This window comes from Rhamphochromis longiceps, linkage group LG14 (genome assembly GCF_057381845.1).
Source record: "Rhamphochromis longiceps isolate RC_006_pf linkage group LG14, R_longiceps_female_GT1.1, whole genome shotgun sequence".
In the NCBI taxonomy this organism is placed as follows: domain Eukaryota; kingdom Metazoa; phylum Chordata; class Actinopteri; order Cichliformes; family Cichlidae; genus Rhamphochromis; species Rhamphochromis longiceps.
This window is the reverse complement of record NC_140570.1, coordinates 36,142,646-36,165,584: the sequence shown is the minus strand read 5'-3', so window position 1 is coordinate 36,165,584 and position 22,939 is coordinate 36,142,646. Positions and strand designations below refer to the sequence as shown.

Here is a 22,939-nt window from a genome sequence, read left to right as displayed (position 1 = left end):
ACTGTTTTGCAAAGAAGTAAGGTATGTTGGCCGCCTTGTATCTGCAGAAGGGGTAAGGATTGATCCAAAAGACTTAGAGGCAGTAGAATTCCTAAAAACTAAGACACCTCAAACAGTTGGTGATATAAGGCGTCTACTTGGCTTCTTAAGCTACTACAGAAGCTACGTCCAAGACTTTTCGAGGATTGCAAAACCTATCTATGAACTGTTAAAAGTAAAACCGGACATGCCAACCTTCCCATCGCGCCAACTGAAGACTAAAGGTCCCCAGTTGTCATCCAAGGCCCCCGTTGCATGGACTAGTGAACACCAGCATGTACTTGAACAGCTAATTACCATGCTTACGAGTCCCCCAGTTTTGGCCTACCCAGATTTTAACTCACCGTTCTGCCTCCACACAGATGCCTCAGAACAGGGCCTCGGTGCTGTTCTCTACCAGCGCCAGGATGGAAAATTACGGGTAATAGCGTATGGGTCCAGGACATTGTCACCAGCAGAAAAGAATTATTGTCTCCATAGCGGCAAGCTAGAATTTCTGGCACTTAAATGGGCAGTGTGTGAGCGTTTTAGAGACTATCTGTACTATGCTCCACACTTTACCATCTATACAGATAATAATCCATTGACCTACGTTATGAGTACTGCCAAGCTTAATGCCGTGGGCCATCGCTGGGTCGGGGAACTGTCAGACTTTCACTTTGAGATCAGATACAGGCCTGGCCGGGCCAATGTTGATGCTGACACATTGTCCCGTCTCCCTCTTAACATTGACATGTATGTGGGTGAGTGCACTGAAGAGTTATCACCTGAGGTGGTCCAAGCAGCCTGGGGTGGAGCTAGAGCAGCTCGAGAAAGTGATGTTGCATGGATTGCTGCCCTAACTATCGCTGAAAATGCAGCCCGGGAGCCACATCCAGTTTTCCCTGCAATCGACCAAGATGAGCTAGCTCAAGCACAAAGAGAAGACAAAACGGTTGGAGAAATAATGAGGCTAAAGGAGAAAATGACAGTCTTAACAAATGACATCAGAAACACAGTGACTAAAACAACGAGGAAAATGTTGCAGGAGTGGGACAAATTACATTTCAAAAACGGACTGATGTATAGACAGACAGGTGAAAGGCAACAACTAATCCTCCCCGCAAAGTACAAAGAGACGGTGTTAAAGCACCTGCATGATAACATGGGACATATCGGCACAGAGAGAGTACTGGCACTGGTGAGAGAGAGGTTCTACTGGCCGTACATGAAACGGGACATAGAAAGCTATGTTACCAGGAAGTGCCGATGTATCATTAGCAAGAAGCCAACAACCCAGGTACGTGCTCCAATGGGCACCATCACATCCACCTCGCCTTTGGACCTGGTCTGCATCGACTATCTCCACCTGGAGCCCAGCCGGGGGGGATATGAATACATTCTTGTCGTCGTGGACCACTTCACCAGGTTTGCCCAGGCGTACCCCACCAAAAACAAGTCTGGGAAGACAGCAGCTGAGCGAATCTTTGGAGAGTTCATTCCGCGCTTTGGGTACCCAGCACGACTTCACCACGACCAAGGGCGCGAGTTTGAAAATGAACTTTTCAAGACACTGAGGGAGAAATCAGGTACTGGACACTCGAGAACATCCCCATATCATCCTCAAGGTAATCCTGCCGAGAGGTTTAACAGGACACTTTTACAAATGTTAAGAACGCTAGGTGAAAAAGAAAAGGGGAATTGGAAGGATCATTTGCCACACATAGTTCACGCTTACAACTGTACGCGCCATGAATCCACAGGTTTTTCCCCCCATTTTCTACTGTTTGGGCATCACCCGCGCCTTCCGGTAGACATTTTATTTGGTCTAGTTGGGGAGAAGCAGATAATGTCACACAAAAGCTACACAGACAGGTGGGCGAAAAGAATGACAGAAGCGTACAGGATAGCCAGTGAAAAAAGTAGGTTGTCTAGTATCAAAAACAAGTCTTTCTATGATAAAAAGCTGAGGGGTGTAGTGTTACAGCCTGGTGATAGGGTCCTCGTAAGGAACTGCAGGGAACGTGGGGGACCAGGGAAGCTGCGATCTTACTGGGAGAAAACCATTTATTTGGTTAAAGGGCAAATAGGTGATAATCCAGTTTATGCAGTCTATTCGGAGGGCAGTGATGGAAGTAAAACCAGGGTCCTACACCGTAACCTCCTATTACTGGTTAACGACCTCCCAGTTGAGGCTCCGCCTCCGAGATCTGAGCAGGCACCTAAGAAACCGATTAGACAGAGAGAAGCGGAGTTAAGTGAACAAAACAGACAGAAAAGCGATTCTAGTGACTCAGAATCTGATGAGGATGCAGGAGGGTACTGGTTTAGGTTCCCCAGAGAGGCTAGACATGTTGAAAGAGACGTCCATTATAGTCAATCTGGCGTACCCCCAACAAGCCAAAGCCCTGAGGACCAAAGGAACCGCTTCCAGTTACCAACTAGAGACAGTGAAAGAGAAAGAACCTCCAGCGAACATGAACAGACAGGAATAGACAGTCAGATGCCCCCTGTCCCTGAGGTACAGGCACAGCCAAATTGTCTGGAAGAAGGATGTGAAAGGTCCACTTTACCTGGCCAAGCGCTACCACAGATACCAGCAGGTGACCCACAGACTGAGTTAAGAAGGTCAGCCCGAGAAAGGAGACCTAGACAAGTGTTTACTTATGAGTCACTGGGAGAACCGGCTCTACAGCCACAGGTCATAGTATCTGCACTAGCTGCGCCATTCTTTCCATACCAGCCATGGACACTAACACCTTGTGTACCATTTAGCCCAGGGTTTGCATCTTGTGTGCCTTATCCAGCTGGGCCATATACTTACCCTGCACATATGCCATGTTGAGTATTTGACTGTATTACTTTTGAAAATGGTTGTATTTTTGAATGTCAGGAGCCATTTCCATTTGTCAGGGAGCGTGTGACACACTAATGTGTGGCCACATCAGGAGTAGTACTTGTTAAAAGAAAGAGAGATTTGTCACCGAAGTGAACTATGTGTAATGAGGTAGTTGCACCCCCCAGCCTCCGGGTGGCGCATTGTTCAGTGAGACAGAATAGCGAGGTCATAGGTCCTCCTCTCCAATATGGCAGAAGCGAGGCAAAGAGAAACTTCACCAGTCGTCTCTGTCTCATCATTTCCCTGTTTTGCAGGAACATTTAATCTGTTTTACCGGCCCAAACTCTAGGTCGGTTACACTGGAATAGCCATATATTTGAGTGGGAAATTTGAGTCTACCACTTTGGCCCATGTTACATATAGAGGAAATGGAGTCAGTTGACTGATCATGGCAAACTTTGACCTGACTGAAAATATCTTAATGAGATGGAGTGGCATGAAATGTGACAGACATTTTTGAGGCTTCTATAGTCTGGAACCTTAACCAAAAGAAAGTGTGAGTGCCACATTCTGGTTTGACTGTGTCGTTGTGCTATCTACAGCACTTTTTGAACCCTAAACATCTGACCACTTATTATTCTAAATTCCTGCAGTGAAGATGCCAGCTTAAAATGCATTACCGCTAACAGCAAAACAAAGATGATGTGTGGTTTTACCTGAAATGTCTTAAAAAAATTTGTCTGTTAGCTACACAATGAATCACAATGAGGCCCTATCCACATCATTGTCACCATGGTGACAATTGAGGGCATGAATGCATTTATGGAAGAACAGGACTTGAGAGACAGTATGTGAGCATATTAACATGCAATGTTTGTATTAATTATAATGCAAAACTCAGTACCAAAGCTGCACAGTAAGTCTGGATCTCTTTGAAGCTTTAAGGCTTCGTGCAAAATAAATGTAAATGCATTGCTGGAAAATGCTAACTATGTTTTTTTGTGTGTGTTTAGTCTTGTTTAGGTTCACACAGCTCAAGCTCAAGCAGACCTGACCTCCAAACTCCTGCTTTGACTAACATATTACATCCTATTGAAAAGTATTTGATGTTTTGGAGCTATTTTCATGTCAAAGCCGCCTGTGCTCTGTGCTCTGTGCTCTGTTTGCCTTTCACAACAACAAAGTACTGAAAAAAATCTACTAATTCTACATGACAACAAAATGGTATCGATCGAGGATTACGTGCAATCTGTTCCTGCAGCCATAAAGCTGTACAGATGCTTACAGTACATAGTAGTTAGAATAGAAGACAAGTGCTGCGTGACTCTTTTATGCAGCCACTTGAATCCTACAGTACATAAAATGACTCCTGGCGGTTTTTTCCGCTCTGTGGGTTGACCAGCAGACAGACTGCTGTTATTAAGCAACACCCCATACATCAACACACTGCTCAACAGGCTGTCGGCAGCAGCTCAGACACCCCGGTGGTAAAGAATGGAGAGCTCAATATGCTCTGCATTATCAGCCTTCTCCATGAGCTCTTCCTCTTCCCAGCTCCATTATGTCTTCTCCTCTTCGCTCCTTAGATTTACCCCTCTGCCTCTTTCAAACACAACTACCTGCTCTCCGTCCTTGTGAAGAACAGTTTCTTGAGGTAAAGATGGGTAGCGTTGCTCCTCCTAAACGATGCAGTAAACAAATTGAAAGAGCATGTCAGTATTTGAACACACACCAACATTTCATGCACTAATTTTATGACATATTATGTCACTTTTATCATGTTTTGATTATCTGACACCCTCCTGCTCAGTCTGTGTCCGTTATTGTTTTGTGTCTGGAATATTAATTGATGTTTTGATAAGGCCAAACACAGCATCTTGGCAGACCCTCCAGTAACTAAACCGGAACAGATCCACGGATGGTAAACAGTCGAGCGGTGCAAGAGTTCAGCGTGTAAGCGGCTAAAAAGCTTCCAGTAAGTGATATGTGATTTAGTACTTACAGTTTCATGCAAAAAAATCAAAATATTTTTAGAATTCCTTGGAATGTTTTTAGTCAACTTCCACCCACATTGTCTTGACTCCCCCCGATAATCACATGAAGTAAATGCAGATTTTACTCTGTAATGACTATAGGAAACGAATACTGTAAGAATGCGTCTCTCCAAGCGTTTAATTCTGGCATAAATTGTGAAATCTCCCAGTAAAAACATGTGCAACTAAAACAGGAAGAGGACACGAAAGAAGAAATAACATGGAGGTGATGATCTATTTAGGGTTTGTGTAAGTGATCGGGAACTGTGAGTCAGTGTAGTTTTAATGAAATGGTCCGCATGTGTGTCTGTATGTGTGCAAGTGTTGTAGCCTCAGGGTTGTATCATTTGCGGACGAGACCCCAGACTGTCAGAATCTTCCATCCTGTGTCATTTTGTAGGGTCTCTGAGAACGGCTCCGTCTATTCTCTGTTCTCACGACTTGTTTCCCATCAGAAAAGTGTCACATTTTTCATGTTTTTGTGTGACTTATTTCTTCTAAGTAACTCCTTCACAGTTGTCCCTCAGACCCAACAGTGTGGGTGCAAAGTGGTGCAAAACTTACATTTTGTTTGGATGAATTAGTTTTGTGATGTCAGATGATTAAGTGATTGTTGGTTTCTGCAGTTTTGTCTCGAGGTCAGTCTGCTCCGCTTTTTTGTCCTAATTTAAGTATATTGTTGCTCTGTTGGTCCCAGCAGACAGACACCAGTGGTATAGTTGGATTAAACCCCACTCTCCAGTCAACCTCTCCGTTGTTCTGCTGTCACAGTGAAGAAAAGGCCAACCAGACCAGACTGAAAATCAATAAATTGCAGCCCATGTCTTCCCTGATTTGCATTAAATCTGCTAATATAGTTGTGCTAGTCTCTCAGTGTTTGTCACGAGACACAGATGGCTCTGTCTCCTACGGCTAAACTGCAGCCATGCAATACGATCATTTTCCTAATTTCCTTAAATATTTTATCCAACTGCGGTCACAGAGGGTGAGTTACACCCTCAACATGTTGTCATTCTGTGACTGGGCAACAGAGATAACCATTCACACTCACATCTTCTGCCACTTTAAGAAAACAGGAAGCAGCTGCCAACCAACTCCAGTTTTCAGCCCTTACCTCAAAGGACACCAGAGGACACAAACCAAAGGTGACCTTAAGGAAGACATTGAGACCTAACCTTATTTTGTGCTCATGAACTGAATCGGCCTTTTAAGGAAATTAATGACTCAAGTTTCACTGAAGCAGAGAAGGCCCCTGGAGTTTATTTGTGTGCAGTCTGTCATTTTCTATTTTTGATGTCAACAATTTCACTGCACATTTTCCAGTACAGGGCACCTACACAGGATCAATTCTGTTTCGCAAACCAAAATTTGGACCATTCAATATGCTCACCCCAGGTTTGAAACCCAAATGGTAAACAGGCTGGTTCTTATGCAGTGCTTTTCTATTCTACAAGAGCGTTATTCAGGCATTCACACTTGCTGATAACTCCATCTAAAGAAACTCAAGGCTCAGACTATTTTGGCCAGCCAGAGAACGAACCACCAACCTTGCAGTTAGTAGATGACCTGCTCTACCTCCTGTGTCACAGACGAGGTGTCAGTGGGAAACACAATCAGCACGAGTGTCTTGAAGCATGCGCATTGATTAAGAACGTACATACAGGGAGTGCAGAATTATTAGGCAAGTTGTATTTTTGAGGAATAATGTTATTATTGAACAACAACCATGTTCTCAATGAACCCAAAAAACTCATTAATATCAAAGCTGAATGTTTTTGGAAGTAGTTTTTAGTTTGTTTTTAGTTTGAGCTATTTTAGGGGGATATCTGTGTGTGCAGGTGACTATTACTGTGCATAATTATTAGGCAACTTAACAAAAAACAAATATATACCCATTTCAATTATTTATTTTTACCAGTGACACCAATATAACATCTCCACATTCACAAATATACATTTCTGACATTCAAAAACAAAACAAAAACAAATCAGCGACCAATATAGCCACCTTTCTTTGCAAGGACACTCAAAAGCCTGCCATCCATGGATTCTGTCAGTGTTTTGATCTGTTCACCATCAACATTGCGTGCAGCAGCAACCACAGCCTCCCAGACACTGTTCAGAGAGGTGTACTGTTTTCCCTCCTTGTAAATCTCACATTTGATGATGGACCACAGGTTCTCAATGGGGTTCAGATCAGGTGAACAAGGAGGCCATGTCATTAGTTTTTCTTCTTTTATACCCTTTCTTGCCAGCCACGCTGTGGAGTACTTGGACGCGTGTGATGGAGCATTGTCCTGCATGAAAATCATGTTTTTCTTGAAGGATGCAGACTTCTTCCTGTACCACTGCTTGAAGAAGGTGTCTTCCAGAAACTGGCAGTAGGACTGGGAGTTGAGCTTGACTCCATCCTCAACCCGAAAAGGCCCCACAAGCTCATCTTTGATGATACCAGCCCAAACCAATACTCCACCTCCACCTTGCTGGCGTCTGAGTCGGACTGGAGCTCTCTGCCCTTTACCAATCCAGCCACGGGCCCATCCATCTGGCCCATCAAGACTCACTCTCATTTCATCAGTCCATAAAACCTTAGAAAAACCAGTCTTGAGATATTTCTTGGCCCAGTCTTGACGTTTCAGCTTGTGTGTCTTGTTCAGTGGTGGTCGTCTTTCAGCCTTTCTTACCTTGGCCATGTCTCGGAGTATTGCACACCTTGTGCTTTTGGGCACTCCAGTGATGTTGCAGCTCTGAAATATGGCCAAACTGGTGGCAAGTGGCATCTTGGCAGCTGCACGCTTGACTTTTCTCAGTTCATGGGCAGTTATTTTGCACCTTGGTTTTTCCACACGCTTCTTGCGACCCTGTTGACTATTTTGAATGAAACGTTTGATTGTTCGATGATCACGCTTCAGAAGCTTTGCAATTTTGAGACTGCTGCATCCCTCTGCAAGATATCTCACTATTTTTGACTTTTCTGAGCCTGTCAAGTCCTTCTTTTGACCCATTTTGCCAAAGGAAAGGACGTTGCCTAATAATTATGCACACCTGATATAGGGTGTTGATGTCATTAGACCACACCCCTTCTCATTACAGAGATGCACATGACCTAATATGCTTAATTGGTAGTAGGCTTTCGAGCCTATACAGCTTGGAGTAAGACAACATGCATGAAGAGGATGATGTGGACAAAATACTCATTTGCCTAATAATTCTGCACTCCCTGTATAACCCTCATCTCTGTTTGTCTCTTTCATCCACAAGAGCTGAACATCTTCAGACCCTTACATCAGAGTGTGTCTAAGATGAAACTGATGTTGGTCACAGCCAGTCTCTGTATAGCACATCTGGGTCCAGCTTTCTCGCTCTCTAAACCTCTGGAGGACATGTGGTATGTATAAAATGACATTGGCTGTGTATCCCACACAAATGACTTTGGGATGAAATCCACATCCAGAGCACTTTGCAGCTTTGAGTCTGTCAGATGCTGCTGCTGCACATAAAACACATGAACCCTCCACAGGTGGGCCAAGTGATAAGATTGATGTATTACTAAAAATAATTATTTTAATCAGTAAGACACATTTGAAAGACAGTGCAGTTCATCTGTGAATTATTTACACTCACATACATCAGCCAGTTCATAGTAATGTGCCGTGAAAGCATAATGAATCAGTTAATGGGCAAACATTATGTCTTTACAGACAGATTTTCATGGTCCGATCGGTCAACACAGAATTAGCATTAGCACTGCGCTGTGGGAAGGATTTAAAGTAAACAGGTATGCATATTCATGTAGCTCCAGTTTCTTCCTGTAGTATGCACGACCCTGTCCTTGAGTACAGACCCAAAGTAAACTACAAGAAGCTTACTAAAACACTTGGAATATTTTATCTTCCATCTTCGAATGTGTCTAATAAGCCCAAGCATTCCTGTCTCTTCCATGCCCCCTCCTCCTACACATCGATGTTTATTATGTTAACATTTAGGGTCTTGTATGTCTCGGTCTCATCCTTTCCATGTACAGGAAATGTGCGTCCCCCGTCGAGGGAGCTCAGCAAGAATAAAACACTTGCTGGTATCTTAATAAAACTGAATTAGCGATGAATCATCCCCAACCATGAATCATACATCAATAATACCTCCACCACCTACTGCTACAGCCCCTCCAGAAAATTGAATGTTTTCAGAGAATCTAATGCCATTTTTAGAAGAACCCACCAGAACAGTAAATACTCACAGATTGATCATGAGACAGCAGGCCTCGGTGATCCAGAGATAAAAAGATGATCTGTTATCAGTGACTGTAAGGATGCTAACCTGTTACGCTTTACTTTGTTTACAGAATTCAGTTTAGTTTTATTTATACAGCGCCAAATCACAACTACAGTTTCCTCAAGGCGCTTTACATTGTACCCTATCAATAATACAGAAGATCATGTGAAAGTGTTTTTCTATAGAAGGATATAAGAGAAAGAATAAGTCTAAAAAAGAAAAATAACAACATGAATAACTCTTTATCAGTATTTTCTATTCAATCATTTTACGATTTTGCTGAGTTAAGACAGGCTTTCTAAGTATTTGGTTTCAAACGGAACTATTTTCAGCTCACGGGTCTTTACACGAGTCATGCTACAAAAAGCTAATTCTGTCATTAGTTTGCGTCTGCTTCTGACTTTCATTGATTTTTTCTGCAGCTTCTAAAGTTCACTTTGTAATCACTTTGTCCACACCAGTATTTCTCTACAGTAGCATTAAAGCTGGGGCAGGCAAAATGCTGTTTAGTGTAATTGGAAAAAAGAAATCTATAATACTCATTCAAGACTGCAATTCAAGTGGTTTTAACTAAAGTGTTGCTGGTGATAGGGATCTTTGACAATCAAAGGTCCTCAGACCAGATCGGAAGAGTAGTTTGTGTTGTATAAAGACTAAAGAGCATGCAGGAAATACAATGTGATAGTGAAATAGATTAATTAGAAGATTTTCACTTTTGTGAGTGACGTTCAGGTCCGATGCAAAGCCAAAAGCTGATTTAATAAATGCTTTATGCAGGACTGAGAGGATGTATTCCTCCAGTTCTTGAGCTTATTTTAACCCTTCTAGTTAAAATCACAGTCATCACATGATCATTTGGCCTCATGATTTCATTATATTTGTTGTCATATCACAGTTGAGTTATGAAAACAAATATAAACTACAAATATAAATAGAAACATAAGTGTTATTGTATTTAATCGGGTAGAGCTGGGTATATGTTGCATATATCTTGTGAATGCCCTCAGTAATGCATAAGGTCAGCTGTTATGTTCATGTAGGACACATCAGATATACTTATACTATATCGTATACTGTAAGTATACGTCACGATTCTGTAGTCCAGCAGCAATAACTTAAATTAACAATTTCAAGGATGAATTTATCAGACTCTCACATTATTCTGGATGTTTTCAAACACTTATTTATGCACTCGTGTCCTCAGGGGTCACAATAACATTTCAGCCAGAAAGACTCATGTTTGATTCTAAAATACTAGGATACTGAGGAGTTCATGGTCCGCTGCTACAGTCTAATGCAACCGGCTAAGGTCCTGTGGCTGCATAACAAACTCAAATCATCACCCCTCCACCACCGTGCTGTCAGCTGGTATGAGATGTTTGTGCTGATATCTACTACCAGCATACTGATATGACCTGACAAACAGAGCTGATATGTTCTATTTTTTGTCTCACTGCGTATTTTGGCCAAACATTTCTACCTTGTCCAAAGGACATTGTTCCAGAAATCTTGTGGTTTCTTCAGATGCACCTTTGCAGTCTTAGTCATGCTCTCATGCTTTCTTCAGAGAGAAGAGGCTTCCTCCTCACAAGCAAGTCAAATGACTTGCTCAGAGCATTTTCTAATTATTCTACTATCATAAAAAAATAATGCTCACTTTCAGCCGTTGCCTGAACACCAAAGGGATTTGTCTCTCCAAAACAGCAGCCTTTCACTTGCTTAGTGAATGTGTAAATCACTACAATCATGACCTTTAGCATGGTAACTAAGGCCTGGAGAGCCTCCAATGGAGCTCTTGGGCTTTTGCAATATTCTCTGAGAATTGCACGGTCTGACCTTGGGGTGAAATTGTTGGGATCATGGCATTGTGTTAACACACAGAGGTAGTGACACTTGCTGATCATCAGTGAATCTTGTGCATTTCATTAGTAGTACCTGGCTGCTACTTTCCCTCTATGGGCATATTTTTATTTATTTTTTTCAGTACAGAGTATAGACTTCTGCAAAAACATTGTATATCAAAGGACTGTATACAAACTACTGTAATTTCTGTTGATTTTATCTAACTGCCCAAATTTAATTCTTTCGCTGGTGCAATTAAACTCACTATCTTAACTCTGAAGTTTTATGACCCTATTTATATATTTATATGTCCCACATATCCAATAAAAGAAGGAATTTAAACAAGACTTGATAAAAATATAAATCTCTCAAGACCGGTTGCATTCTCACCTACTGGGCAACAGTTGGTAGGGAAAAGTGGGGCTCAAGTTAATAACATCTAAGACAAGAGAAAAACTAAAAACAATCAAATGCAAATACACAAAACAAACAAACAAACCCTTAAACACGTAAAAATAGTAAAATGAAAATGCATACCCACAAAAAAATAAAGATTAGGAACCTACCAGCACAGAAAAGAGTACCATGAGTTCTCTATGCTGACTGGGTTTTCTAATGAGATTAAACTATTTTTTTTAGAATCCTTGTGAGAGAAGATTGCATTAGGCCACATGGAAATGGAAATGGAGGAAGGAGTCTGCACTTTTCATAAGAGGACAGTACATTTGTGCCAGCAGCAGTTGGGGCCTGTTTGATAAACCGTGCCCTGTTTCTTCTTACGAAGGGAACATTGGATATAGGTAAACTTGACCGTCATGACAACACCAGTGCAGTGTCACTATGCTTATTGCATTCTGCTGTTCTTTGGATAAACACTGGAATCATCTTCTTTGGGTTTCCATTTCATGCTTTTTAAAGTAAAAACCTGCAGAATTGCTGCTGTACATCATAACAATGTTGGAAGTGTTGTTGCAAATAACCATCACTGATTACCACTGATACCACTGATTGCTGATTTCCTCTCAACTATCCCAGTATTCATGTCAAATATTTTCCATCTGTTATTAATCATATGAAAATGTATGTAAATCTGATATCATGAGCTTGGTGAGTAATGTGTTGCATTTAGTTGCTTGTTTATGTGAACACTAATTGACACAGAGGCACAACCAAGTGACTGGGATAGTGCACATGAACATCTGTGCCACATATGGACTACTAAGTACCCTAGTCCCGATGGAAGACGCCCCCAAAGGTGGTTGAGAACAACAAGGACCTTCATTCCAGACAGACAAGCATCTGTTGGCCAACCAACCACACATAGTGGTGGCTGAAAAGGAACAGAAGACCACAGTTGTGACAGATGTGGCAATCTTAGCAGAGAGCAGCATCAGGAAGAAGGAGCACAAGTAAATGGTTGTTCCAGTCGCTTCCATGGCCACACATGTATAAAATCAAGTACCGTAACTAGGCATGCAGACTGCCTCTGCAACATTTGTAAACGAATGGGTCCCTCTCGGGAGCTCATTTAATTCAGCGTGATACCGTGACAGGATGCCACCTGTGCAACAAGTCCAGTCGTGAACTTTCCTCACTGCTGAATATTCCACTGTTAGCGGTATTTTAACAAAGTGATTGAGAATTCCAGCGACTCAGCTGTAGTAGGCAATGTAAAATCACGGAGGTCTGCAACTTTCTGGAGAGTTAATCGCTATAGACTTCTAAACTTCATGTGGCCTTCAAATTAGCTCAAGTACAGTGGGTAGAGAGCTTCACGGAACGGCTCTGCATCCAAGCCTTACATCACCAAGTGCAATGCAAAGCGTAGGATGCAGTGGTGTAAAGCACACCACCACTGGAGCGGAGACATGTTTGATGTGTCCGCATCAATAGCAGTCTTCACAGAAGTGCTTCTGTAGGAATAAAATGCACTTCTGGAGATTCACAGAAGAGTTGAAGCTGCTATATTAAACCCTGTGGATTCAAGATGGGATGTCACTCAAGTTCATATGCATTCAAAGGCAGATCAGTGAATACTTTTGGGAATATTGTGTTAGTTTTTATTCATTTACATCACTGACATCAATGCATCATGTTCGGCTTTTTGGCTGATGAAATAAAGGGGGGGGGAAAAAAGCATCATGTGCATTTGGGTAAAAACTTTATTAACAAAACAAGAAGGCAAAGCACAGCCCAAGCTTCCATGGCACAGCAGCCTACATTACCTCGCTGTCAATCACTAAAAGTGCCACGAGTATAATAATTCTAACATCCATCGTTGTTACAGTTAAATATTAAAATAACACAGCCACTCGGATATACTGCATAATATATATTTACTCTAAAGACCTTTTAGACAACATCTACAGGAGGGGAGCCCAAGTCATGCTCATTCTCTTGCGCTGTAGCGCCATCTAGTGCCATCTCAGCACATTTACAGTAGTAGTACAATCAGAAACACAACAGCCCAGCAGTAGAAGGAGAAATCAAAAGGCTCGGGACAAAACAGACACTTTGTACTGTTTACAATCTCCAACAGCAATCTGTACTATACTTACAATCTGCACCTTAAGAGTATGGAAATGCTGAGTGATGTAACAGTGAAGAGAAGAAGGCAGAGGGGTTATTATAAGCATTTTAAAAGGAAGATTTCACCCATTTAATGCAATATTAATTTGCTCAAATGCAGGCCAATATTTATCACTCTTTATGGTTTTAGAGTATCACACCTTCATGTGTTGCTGTACTTAATCTTTGCACAAGTTTGAAATTTTATCTGTGATTTTCCAGGTGTAGGAAAGATCACTGCATGTTCACAGAGATCTACTCCACACTCCTGGGGGAGAAAAAAAAAAATCTTGCACTCCTAAAAGGTTCATGTTTTAATTCTGTTATTACAAATCATGGATATTTTACAGCACTAAATAAAATTTGGTTTAAATTTGATATGAAAAAATTTATCTAAGTACCTCAGTTCAACGTGTCACGCCTCCTTTATTTTTGTATTGTGTTAGTTTATACACCCCAAACAAGTTTCAAGAAATGTACACTTTATGGAAACCAACGTCTGAAAAATACCATCATGTTAAACCCTAAAATCTTAATGTATCTTTCACCCTCATTGTGTTGCATGCATTTAAAATGGTTAACAAACTGCAGTATACATGATCTTAACCTTGCTGACAGGCTTGTAATTTAGAACAGATGTACTTCCCTTTAAAGGGTTGAAAGAGTTCAGGCCCAGTTAGTATTAATGGAAAAATTGCAGATTTATTGTGTTGTCAGATGAGGTGGATTTGCAGTAGTTGATTTATTTATTTATTTTTTGTAATGGTAAAAGTTAGTAATTTCCTCCATTACAACAAGTAATTTCTCTACAGTCTATAAGAAACAGCAGTACACTTTAAACTATTCCAGTGATACTCATTTGGTGTCACATCTCTGGGTTTCTCAAGTTACGGTGGTGCATTTTTTCTTTTCTTTACTTTTTTAAATTCCAGTAGGCACAGAGGAGCTGCTGCCCCGTGGTAGCCCGAGGATAAAGATGAGGTGAAGAAGATGTGACGAGGGTCAGACAGGATTCCAGTGGAAGTCAGAGATGCAGGTGTATAATTTTGCCTAGGCAACCACCCACTGCAGGATGCTGGTGTCCTTCCCACCAGTGGAGATCAGGTGACTGTCATCGTGCAGGAAGGCAACGTTGGTCACGTGACTGCTATGGCCACCGTATTCTTGACTTGGAGCCTGGATAACAAAGCAAAGCAGGACAAAAAAAAAAGTTAAGGAGTAATTAATTAAAAGTGAACAACATGCTCTTTTGGGAATTTTAAATGAAAGTTTCACGGTTTTCTTTATTTGAAGGATGTATAAACTATATGCACTGTTAACCTGGTGGATACATTACTGCACTAAATGCTCGGTTTCATCCTACTCTGTGCTTTGTAAGATGTCATGGAGAGCAAATGATAATATAGTCATAATAATCCCCAATCACCTGCAGTTCAAACCTTCCCTTTTGTCAGGGGCAGCCAATCATAAGAGAGTTGACCTAAGGAAGGAGGAGCTAAAACTGATCCTTCCAGACTCAGGATGAACTGAGGTGCTTAACCAAGTACAAGATACAAAAGTTTTATTTTGAACTGTGACTCAAGCAAAGATTCTCTAGTAGAGTCCAAGAGCAATAACAGAGTTTAAGTTCTCCATTGTTAATAGTAACCCTTTTCTTTTTCTTGTTTATGCATGTGTAAATTTGTGTGCATCATAGCCAGTGACATCTTACTCAGATAAAGTTGAACAATCTCATATGGGAAGTTATTTCAGCTGCTGTAGTCTTGCTAGAGCTGCTGCTGCCCCTGCAAGCCACTTTGCAACCCATCTCGACCTCAACTCCATTGATTCAATAGGAGCCTGACTTATTTAATCTACGAATCCATGCTCTCCTCTTGACGGGGGCTCTTATTGCAGCTTTAGATTTATTTGCATGGAAGCTACAGGAACAGCGGTCCAATACCAATAATACCAAATATAAACTACTGGAGAAGAAAATTATCTTCTTTAAACAACGTTAACCTTCTTGGTCACATAAATCACCTCATGAACCTTCTAAGTTTCAATAATCATGAAGGTTATTTGCAATGAAAAACAAATGTATAATGTGGGGGTTTTACATTCGTACCAGCTGTTCATGAAACACAACTGTCTGGTTTAAGCCACTAAACACTCATTTTCATTCCAAATCTGTTTAAAATATGTTGTAACTTTTTACAGCTTGTGATTTTCTGCGCTAATGGCAGCCAGTTTGTCTTAATGGACAATTTAGTTTACAGCCCCAGTTTAGAAGGCTTTAACTGAAAACTTGTAAAAAAGGTGTCTAACAGCCTGCAACGGTTTGTGAGCACAATATAAACACCTGGCAGACATTGTGCACATTACAGGCCTGATAATGATAAGGTATTCTGTTATTTCTGCTGAGCTTTCATTGGGTTTCCCCAGTCTTCATTAAAACTTAATCACAATGCAGTTGAGAGACAAACACCATAGCTACGTAGTTCTGGCAGTGTTGAAAGTCAGCGTGTCTGCGAAGTGGAACAAATTTCAACACGAGCATACAAACACGCAGACCCCGGCTCTGATGTGCTTTGTGTTTGTCACTGTGAGTTAACATGACTGACCCTTGGTTGAGAGCAGGGGAAGGAGAACAAGTGCACTTTGCCAAAGTCATCAGCAGAGGCCAGCAGGGATCCATCATGTGACCTGCACGCAGCATTGATGTCTGTGCCATCTGCTCCATCTGGCCAGATTCCTGCAAGACACAAAAAGACAAAAAAAAAAAGCTGCGGCCACATAAAAACACCGTGCTCTTCTCCATCAAAACAAATTCGCAAGAAGAAACGACTGTGTGAGAGCTACGCTTGCTTCAGGCAAACATTGCAAAATACTAGTGTGATAAAATAGATGAATTTAAAAAGTTTTATCAACCTACCAAACGTGTTGAAGCTCAGAGTGCAGGTGGAGGTGGCCCACTCCAGGTTGCGCACTGTGTCCATGTTGGTCACATGTTTACCACTGGATGCCTCCCCTAAAAGCCGAAGAAACCCCCCCCAAAAGATTCCTTGACATATGAACATAACTTTGAGAAGTCAGTGATATGAGTTTCATATTTTACCAGATTCCTATATTGACAGTAAAATCAGAGGGTGGAGCTAAAAGTGCACATGAACAGACATGAAGTATGACTTACAGAAGAGGATCTCATAGTCTCCTGAGTTGGTGACAAGGTACTGGCTGTTTTTCGACCAGTCCACATGGGTAACAAAGCTGGAGTGTCCCTGGGGAAGAGGCAGATCATGCAGAGTGACGATTGAACATTTTTTGTTAAAACTCTCTTTTAATGTTATTGATGTTAATTTTGAGTGAAATTCTCATCCAAAGAACAGCAATATATCAATTCACTTTTCAACCTCCATAAACTACTTAAGCCTTCAGACACTAGCGATCTGATTTTATGAAAAGAGATCACTGTAAGAATGGGAATTCATTTACAAACAGACATTTACAACTGGCGCTCCATGTGAGCATCTACTTACAGTGCATTTCCCCACACGGCTGTACTTTCGGCCGTTTTCAGTTACAGCATAGATGTAAACAAAGTTATCATGGGAAGCGACAGCCAGGAAGTTACCGTCTGCAGACACAAAGTGAAGTTAGCAGAAAATCAATGAACTGAAATATGAAATTTTGTCTGAACTTTAACATTTTATGGATCTGTGTCAGCGAGGTGAGCAGATGATGTTTTACCCGGAGAGTACTTGACATTGGAAATGATCTCATTGCCATCTGTGTGCATAGAAACAAGATCCCGAGTGTCAGTGTCCAGCACCAACCACCTGCAACACACAAGGCAGAGATTTGGGAAAATGCACATGACAAGGATCCAAATAGGAAGGCTTTAATATCTCCAGCATTAAAGGAGATCAGTGTTAGTGAATGTTTTGTCAATGCTCAGTTTCTGAATTTTAACTTGTTTCAGCTGTAAGGCTCACTTTCCAGTCATGGTCCCCACAGCCAGAACAGCCCCGCTGGGATGGAAGCCTGCAGACCTCCCTGGATCCTAAAGCACAGAGAAGACGACATACTTGTTATTTAGTACTTGTGATTGAACGGGAAGCTCAGTCCCTAACGCTGTCTTCATTCACAAAAATCTTCCTCACCTCGATGGTCTTGCTCCACAGGGGCTGGTGGGAGTGGGCATCCCAGAGGTGAACTTGTTTGTCCTGTGAGCAGGTAACAAACTGCTCCATGGTGGGATGGATGTCCAGACCCCACAGCTCATCGGTGTGACCCTGTAGCACATCATATCATTTCTTATTTAAAATGCAGCATGCATAAAGTTAAAATATTTGTTAGTAGTCAGCCTGTGAATGTTATCAGCATGTACCTGCACAATAGGTGTTAATGTATCAGGGAAGGCAGCTCTGATGATTGCATTCTTGGTGGTTCCAACAAAGAGTTCTCCGGGTTTACCTTCAGCCAGAGCACGAACAGGACCGAAGGACTCTCCCACCTGGACACACACATGCAGCACAGAGTCAAAGAAAGCACAATATTCAAAACATTAAGTAATAAAACTTTTTTTGGAGTTATTTACTTGCAACACAAGAGACACCCACTGACAGTTTAATCACTAAACTGAGAAAAGTTTAAAATAATATTTAAGTGGGTTCCACAGAAGTTTCACGACCTCCGATTTCCCCTCAGAGGAGAATTCGCTCACCTCCATCGTTGCCTTTTTTCTGTAATCGTGGTCCCACAGCACCACCTTGCGGTCTTTCCCCCCTCCAGACACCATGGTGCCGTCCTTGAGAACACACACTGAGAAAATGCCGCCTTCGTGCGCCGCTGACACCACCTGGCTGATGCGGGTACCACCTGTCAGACGACACAGGGAATCAGAGAGTGAGCAGCAAATATCCTGCCTCTTTACATTTGTGCTTCACAGTAATGATAAATGAATGATTTCATTTAAAATCCAGACTGCCGTATCTATGTCAGATGCCCCACCCCCCATTATCAGTGGCTTGCTGATCTTATGTCGTGTCTCAGTCTTGAAAAGATCCACCCAGAATTAAAAGGGCACATTTGGTAAAATCTGGGGTCTTTTTCTGACAAACTTCTCTAACTTTCAATTTAAGGATGTTCCTGTTGACTAACAGATTTGCTTATTCCATCGAGGGCCGATGACCTACAACTTTACTGTGTTAATGGGAATGTGAAGCTCAGTTGTGTTGCTGCTAACTTAGTGTCGTTTGCAAGGAAAGGTTTTGTTAGTACCAATCGACCTTTCCGAGTTCTGGAGTTTTGTTAATTTTTTTAACCTATGTTCTAACGTGAGAAGTTCTGTTTTGTATTCAATGTAACCAGTTTTTGTGTTTCCCTTCGTTTTTTTTCTTTTTTGTTAGCTGTATCCACAAATGCTTGATTTTATGTTCTGTTATTCCTGTTTTATTGAAACAATCATATATGAATATAAACGTGTTCAAACCTTCGTTAATTCAAGCAGCCAGGATTTCTGTGATTGGCGATTGAATCTCTAAATTTTGTCAAAAAAGAAAAGAAAAGAAAAAAAAAAGCTGGATCAGAACTTTCACTTTGATCGTACCTTTGGCCCAGATGTAGAGGTTCCCACTGGAGTCTCCTGTGATGGCGTCTCCATTCTCAGCGAATGCCACACACAACACATACTTTGGTTTCTCGTGTTTCTACAAAGCCAGACAAATAAGGATTTCAAGGACTACAGAAAAGACTGCTGTCATAGACTGCACCTTAAGAAATAAAACTAAATATACAGCAGGGTTTTAAGAACAAACAACTTGTGTATAGTTGCGATACCTCAAACAGGCCCTGTCTCTTGGTGAGAGTGTTCCCCTCCATGGTCCAGAAGTTGATGTGAGATTTTCCACAGGTAACAATCAGGTTGGTGTCCATGGGATGAAACACAGCGGCCAGCACAGAGTCATTGGAGCACTGCAGGGACAGAAGCCAGGAAGCTATTGTTTCATTCTATTTGCTACGTTCATGAAAACATACCATTAAAATCCTTCATCCATGCATGTTATCAAAAAAATTTAAAACCAGGAGATCAATAATGATACAGCTGTATGAATGAGATCAGACTCAGGTGGCCATACCTTGACTTCAGCCAGCTGCTTCTCCTTCTGCCAGTTCCAGACTGACAAGATGTGATCGTTGGCATCATCCACAGCGCAAAGGAAGGTGCCGCCATTCTGGTGAATGAATGAATGAATAAATAACTGATTAAATCTTAATAAAGCATGAAAACATAGAAAGGGGCCTGAATGACTTGTGTAAAAACTGGGTATTTGGATAAGTGCATAGTTATTGGGATTGTATTATATTTTGCAGGAAGCATTACACTTGCAGTGTTATATATAGATCACATCATGAGTCTGGCTGACTAAAGCATTGATTATATCTGAGCCAGAACTATGACTCATCAGTTTAACGGGCTTCTTACTGACAAAGACATTAACCATCGCCTGCCAAAACACACTCAAGTAACGTTGTTAAGCCTGTGATTTATGACACCGACTGACGTAGATGATGGATGTAGAAAAACTGAGACACATAAATAGTTGGCTGATTAAATGTGAAGTTTTAGGGGAATATATGTCTTTACACTAAAATAAAACACCTCCAAATGCATCCCCTTTTTCTTTAGAGGTCATTATTCATTGGTGTAATTCCCTGAACTAGAATGATGTTGACACCTCTAGTCTAAAAGGGTGAGATGCTCCTTACCGACTTTGAGAAAGCCACACAGGTGACCGCTCTATCGAACACTCCCGTTCCAAGCACATGGAGCGTGTTGAGGCTCACAGAATCCCAGACGCGAACATGGGGAGCCAGCAGCTGAACAAACACACACAAAAAAAAAAAAAGAGGAGACATAGTAAAGTTGTTTGATTCATATCAAACCTTCTTCTGGTTTCCACAAAAAACAAAACAAAACTTTATTTGAAGTTTTAAAGCTCTTTCAGTTTCATATTTAGTGATTAGGAGACAACGCTACGGCAGGATTGGAGATGCTCGCAGTACCTTTCCATCTTTAGAGTTTCCAGCCACTTGTCCTGTTGCTATGGTAACCATGTCAGGATGCACACTCAGGCTAAGAAGATATGAGAAAATATTAATTATATTTGTGGCTTTGTGATTATTAATTCTCATTCATTCTGCTTCTTTCACACGATGCCTTTAAAAATGTTTATCGTGACACACGCCGTTTTCTCTGGTCTCTGACTTTTACAGGAAATCTCGAGTATTTTTCAGAAGCACGTTATAGACACTTGACACGTATAAACAACAGCCATATAAACAAACCGATTGACTCACATTTTCCAAGTCAATAAAAACAAATATACAATATTTATTTCAATGTGAATCATATTTTGCATTTCTAAAACACAAAAAAAATGACAACGTGAAGAGGCGGATTCCACGTGACGGCGTGGGAGAGGAGAGCACGATTGTTTCCCTGCAGAGCGGAGTAGCTTTCCCAGCATGCCCCAGGGGGCCTTAATGTTTACATCCCAGTGTCTCCAGGCACAGGATGTCAACTGGTGCTCATTAAGTACAGCACAAATTTCACTGATGGTAAACACAGAAGCTGTCGATGACGTGTTACGCAAAAACAAAAACAACTTCTGAGCAGCTCGTTTCTCTCTTTGTCTCACGTGTGGGGTCGAATAGAGTTTTGCTTTTTTACATTTTCTTTTCATTTTAATTTCTTTTGGGAGGAGATTTGCTCATTTTAGCTTCATTTTTACTGTTTAAAGAGGTTTCCTCTAGTTTTTATTCATTTGAATGATGATTGTTATGTTAGTTCTTCTGTATGAAAAGACATAACATCAAGTGAGTCTGTTTAAACAAAACCATCTATATCACGGTGTGTTAGTTAAACACAGCTTTTGATCAAACGGGATCTGTTTACAAGACTTAGAGTAAATGAGGAAAGCAGAGATGATGCAGGAAAATGCACAGTCTCTGTAAAGATTAAAACACTTTAATGGCTGCTCTCATCAGCCTGCTGTTTTCTCACCATTTGATGTCATCGTTGTGGCCCAGGTAGTGTCTCTGCTGCTGCTCCTCTGTGTTGTACAGCACCACCACTGAAGCATTGAAGTAGACAATCTCTCCCGTGGGAAGCAGGTACAGGTTGGAGCGGCAGTCACGACCACGGTAGCCATAACTGGACCACGGTTAGATTAAGGAAGATGGCTGATGCTGGACAGGATTACCAGAATATTCAGCAATTTTATTTTATATATTTTGTTGATGCTTCTTACTAAGATAACTTAGAAACACCAAATCTTATTTTTTGTAATTTCTTGGTTTTCAGAGATACAGTTTGTGCTTTCACCCCTATTATTTATCTTACAGACAAATATGTGTCAGAACAGCTGTGAAAACAGAAGATATGATCATTAGTTATTAGTTATATTAGAAAAATGTACTCCCACACCGGAGGTCACGTCCATTACGTTTATATGGTCTAACAGGTTGATTGGTGAGCCACAGACAGTTGCATGTTGTATGAATCACAGCAGAATAAATCTAAATAAACCTAAAAATAAAGTAACGCTAGCCTGAGTCTATTAATCAGATATTTTAAATATCTAAACCATCCGAATCTTTAAGTAAACTGTTCGTGTACTTCTTAATTTCTCTCTGTCTGGATCAAGGATACACCCACTGCAGTTTGAGCTTATGGTCAGGCAGCGCCACCTTCTGGTCAAGGCTGTAAGTCCCCTTCTGCTGGTCTGGGACGTGCATGGTGACGGGACGGCCGCGGAGGAACATCCTCACGTAGCTGTCCTCTGCAGTTAAAGAGGGAGGGAGGAAAAGCAAGATCACCAGTTAAAGAAAGAGAGAAGGACAAAGTAACACTAGTTTTGACCTCTGTACCATCACCCTCTCTAGCTTTGACAGCATTTTTTACTAACTTTATAACCAAAATGATTTTGTGTCAGTAAGAACATAATTGATTGAAATACTTCTTTAAGTTTCACCCCAGTAATGCCAATTTGAAGACAGCGGACGCAGCAGGAAGTCTAGAAACCTCCCAACTCAACACCTGACATCAGAATAATTTTTCCTTCTTTGGTGCTTGGTATAAATTTTCAGACACTTTGTGATTAAATATGCATACGAGGCCATCTCTCTCTAAATTTGTGCTACTTTGCATGCTTCAGAAGAGAAAATTAAACACTGAATAAAGCCAGCTTCATAATTATCATGTCTCTTTGGTGGCACATTAAGACTTCAAAATGGAAATGAGGAAATATTGTTAACAGCCTCTCACAAAAAATCCTTTCAGAATACAGACAGGACTAAAACTGGAAAATTTGTTGTATGTAAG

General features: G+C 41.2%; 1 protein-coding gene across 3 annotated transcripts in view; it reads right to left on the bottom strand.

Moving 5' to 3' along the window:
• Positions 1-14,298: 14,298 nt before the first annotated feature.
• The window catches only part of eml2 (EMAP like 2), a 33,596-nt gene continuing 24,955 nt past the window's right edge, over positions 14,299-22,939 (bottom strand). For all 3 annotated transcript variants that reach the window (XM_085379866.1, XM_085379867.1, XM_085379868.1), the window contains 17 exons: positions 22,268-22,397; positions 21,620-21,769; positions 20,620-20,689; positions 20,323-20,433; positions 19,692-19,787; positions 19,393-19,527; positions 19,163-19,262; positions 18,278-18,432; positions 17,942-18,067; positions 17,715-17,846; positions 17,547-17,614; positions 17,302-17,390; positions 17,091-17,188; positions 16,745-16,832; positions 16,487-16,582; positions 16,176-16,306; positions 14,299-14,748 (listed from right to left, as the gene is read on the bottom strand). In XM_085379866.1, the coding sequence (XP_085235992.1) occupies positions 14,623-14,748; positions 16,176-16,306; positions 16,487-16,582; positions 16,745-16,832; positions 17,091-17,188; positions 17,302-17,390; positions 17,547-17,614; positions 17,715-17,846; positions 17,942-18,067; positions 18,278-18,432; positions 19,163-19,262; positions 19,393-19,527; positions 19,692-19,787; positions 20,323-20,433; positions 20,620-20,689; positions 21,620-21,769; positions 22,268-22,397 (1,901 nt within the window). In that variant the 3' untranslated portion in view covers positions 14,299-14,622. The remainder of the gene's footprint in view (positions 14,749-16,175; positions 16,307-16,486; positions 16,583-16,744; positions 16,833-17,090; positions 17,189-17,301; positions 17,391-17,546; positions 17,615-17,714; positions 17,847-17,941; positions 18,068-18,277; positions 18,433-19,162; positions 19,263-19,392; positions 19,528-19,691; positions 19,788-20,322; positions 20,434-20,619; positions 20,690-21,619; positions 21,770-22,267; positions 22,398-22,939) is intronic.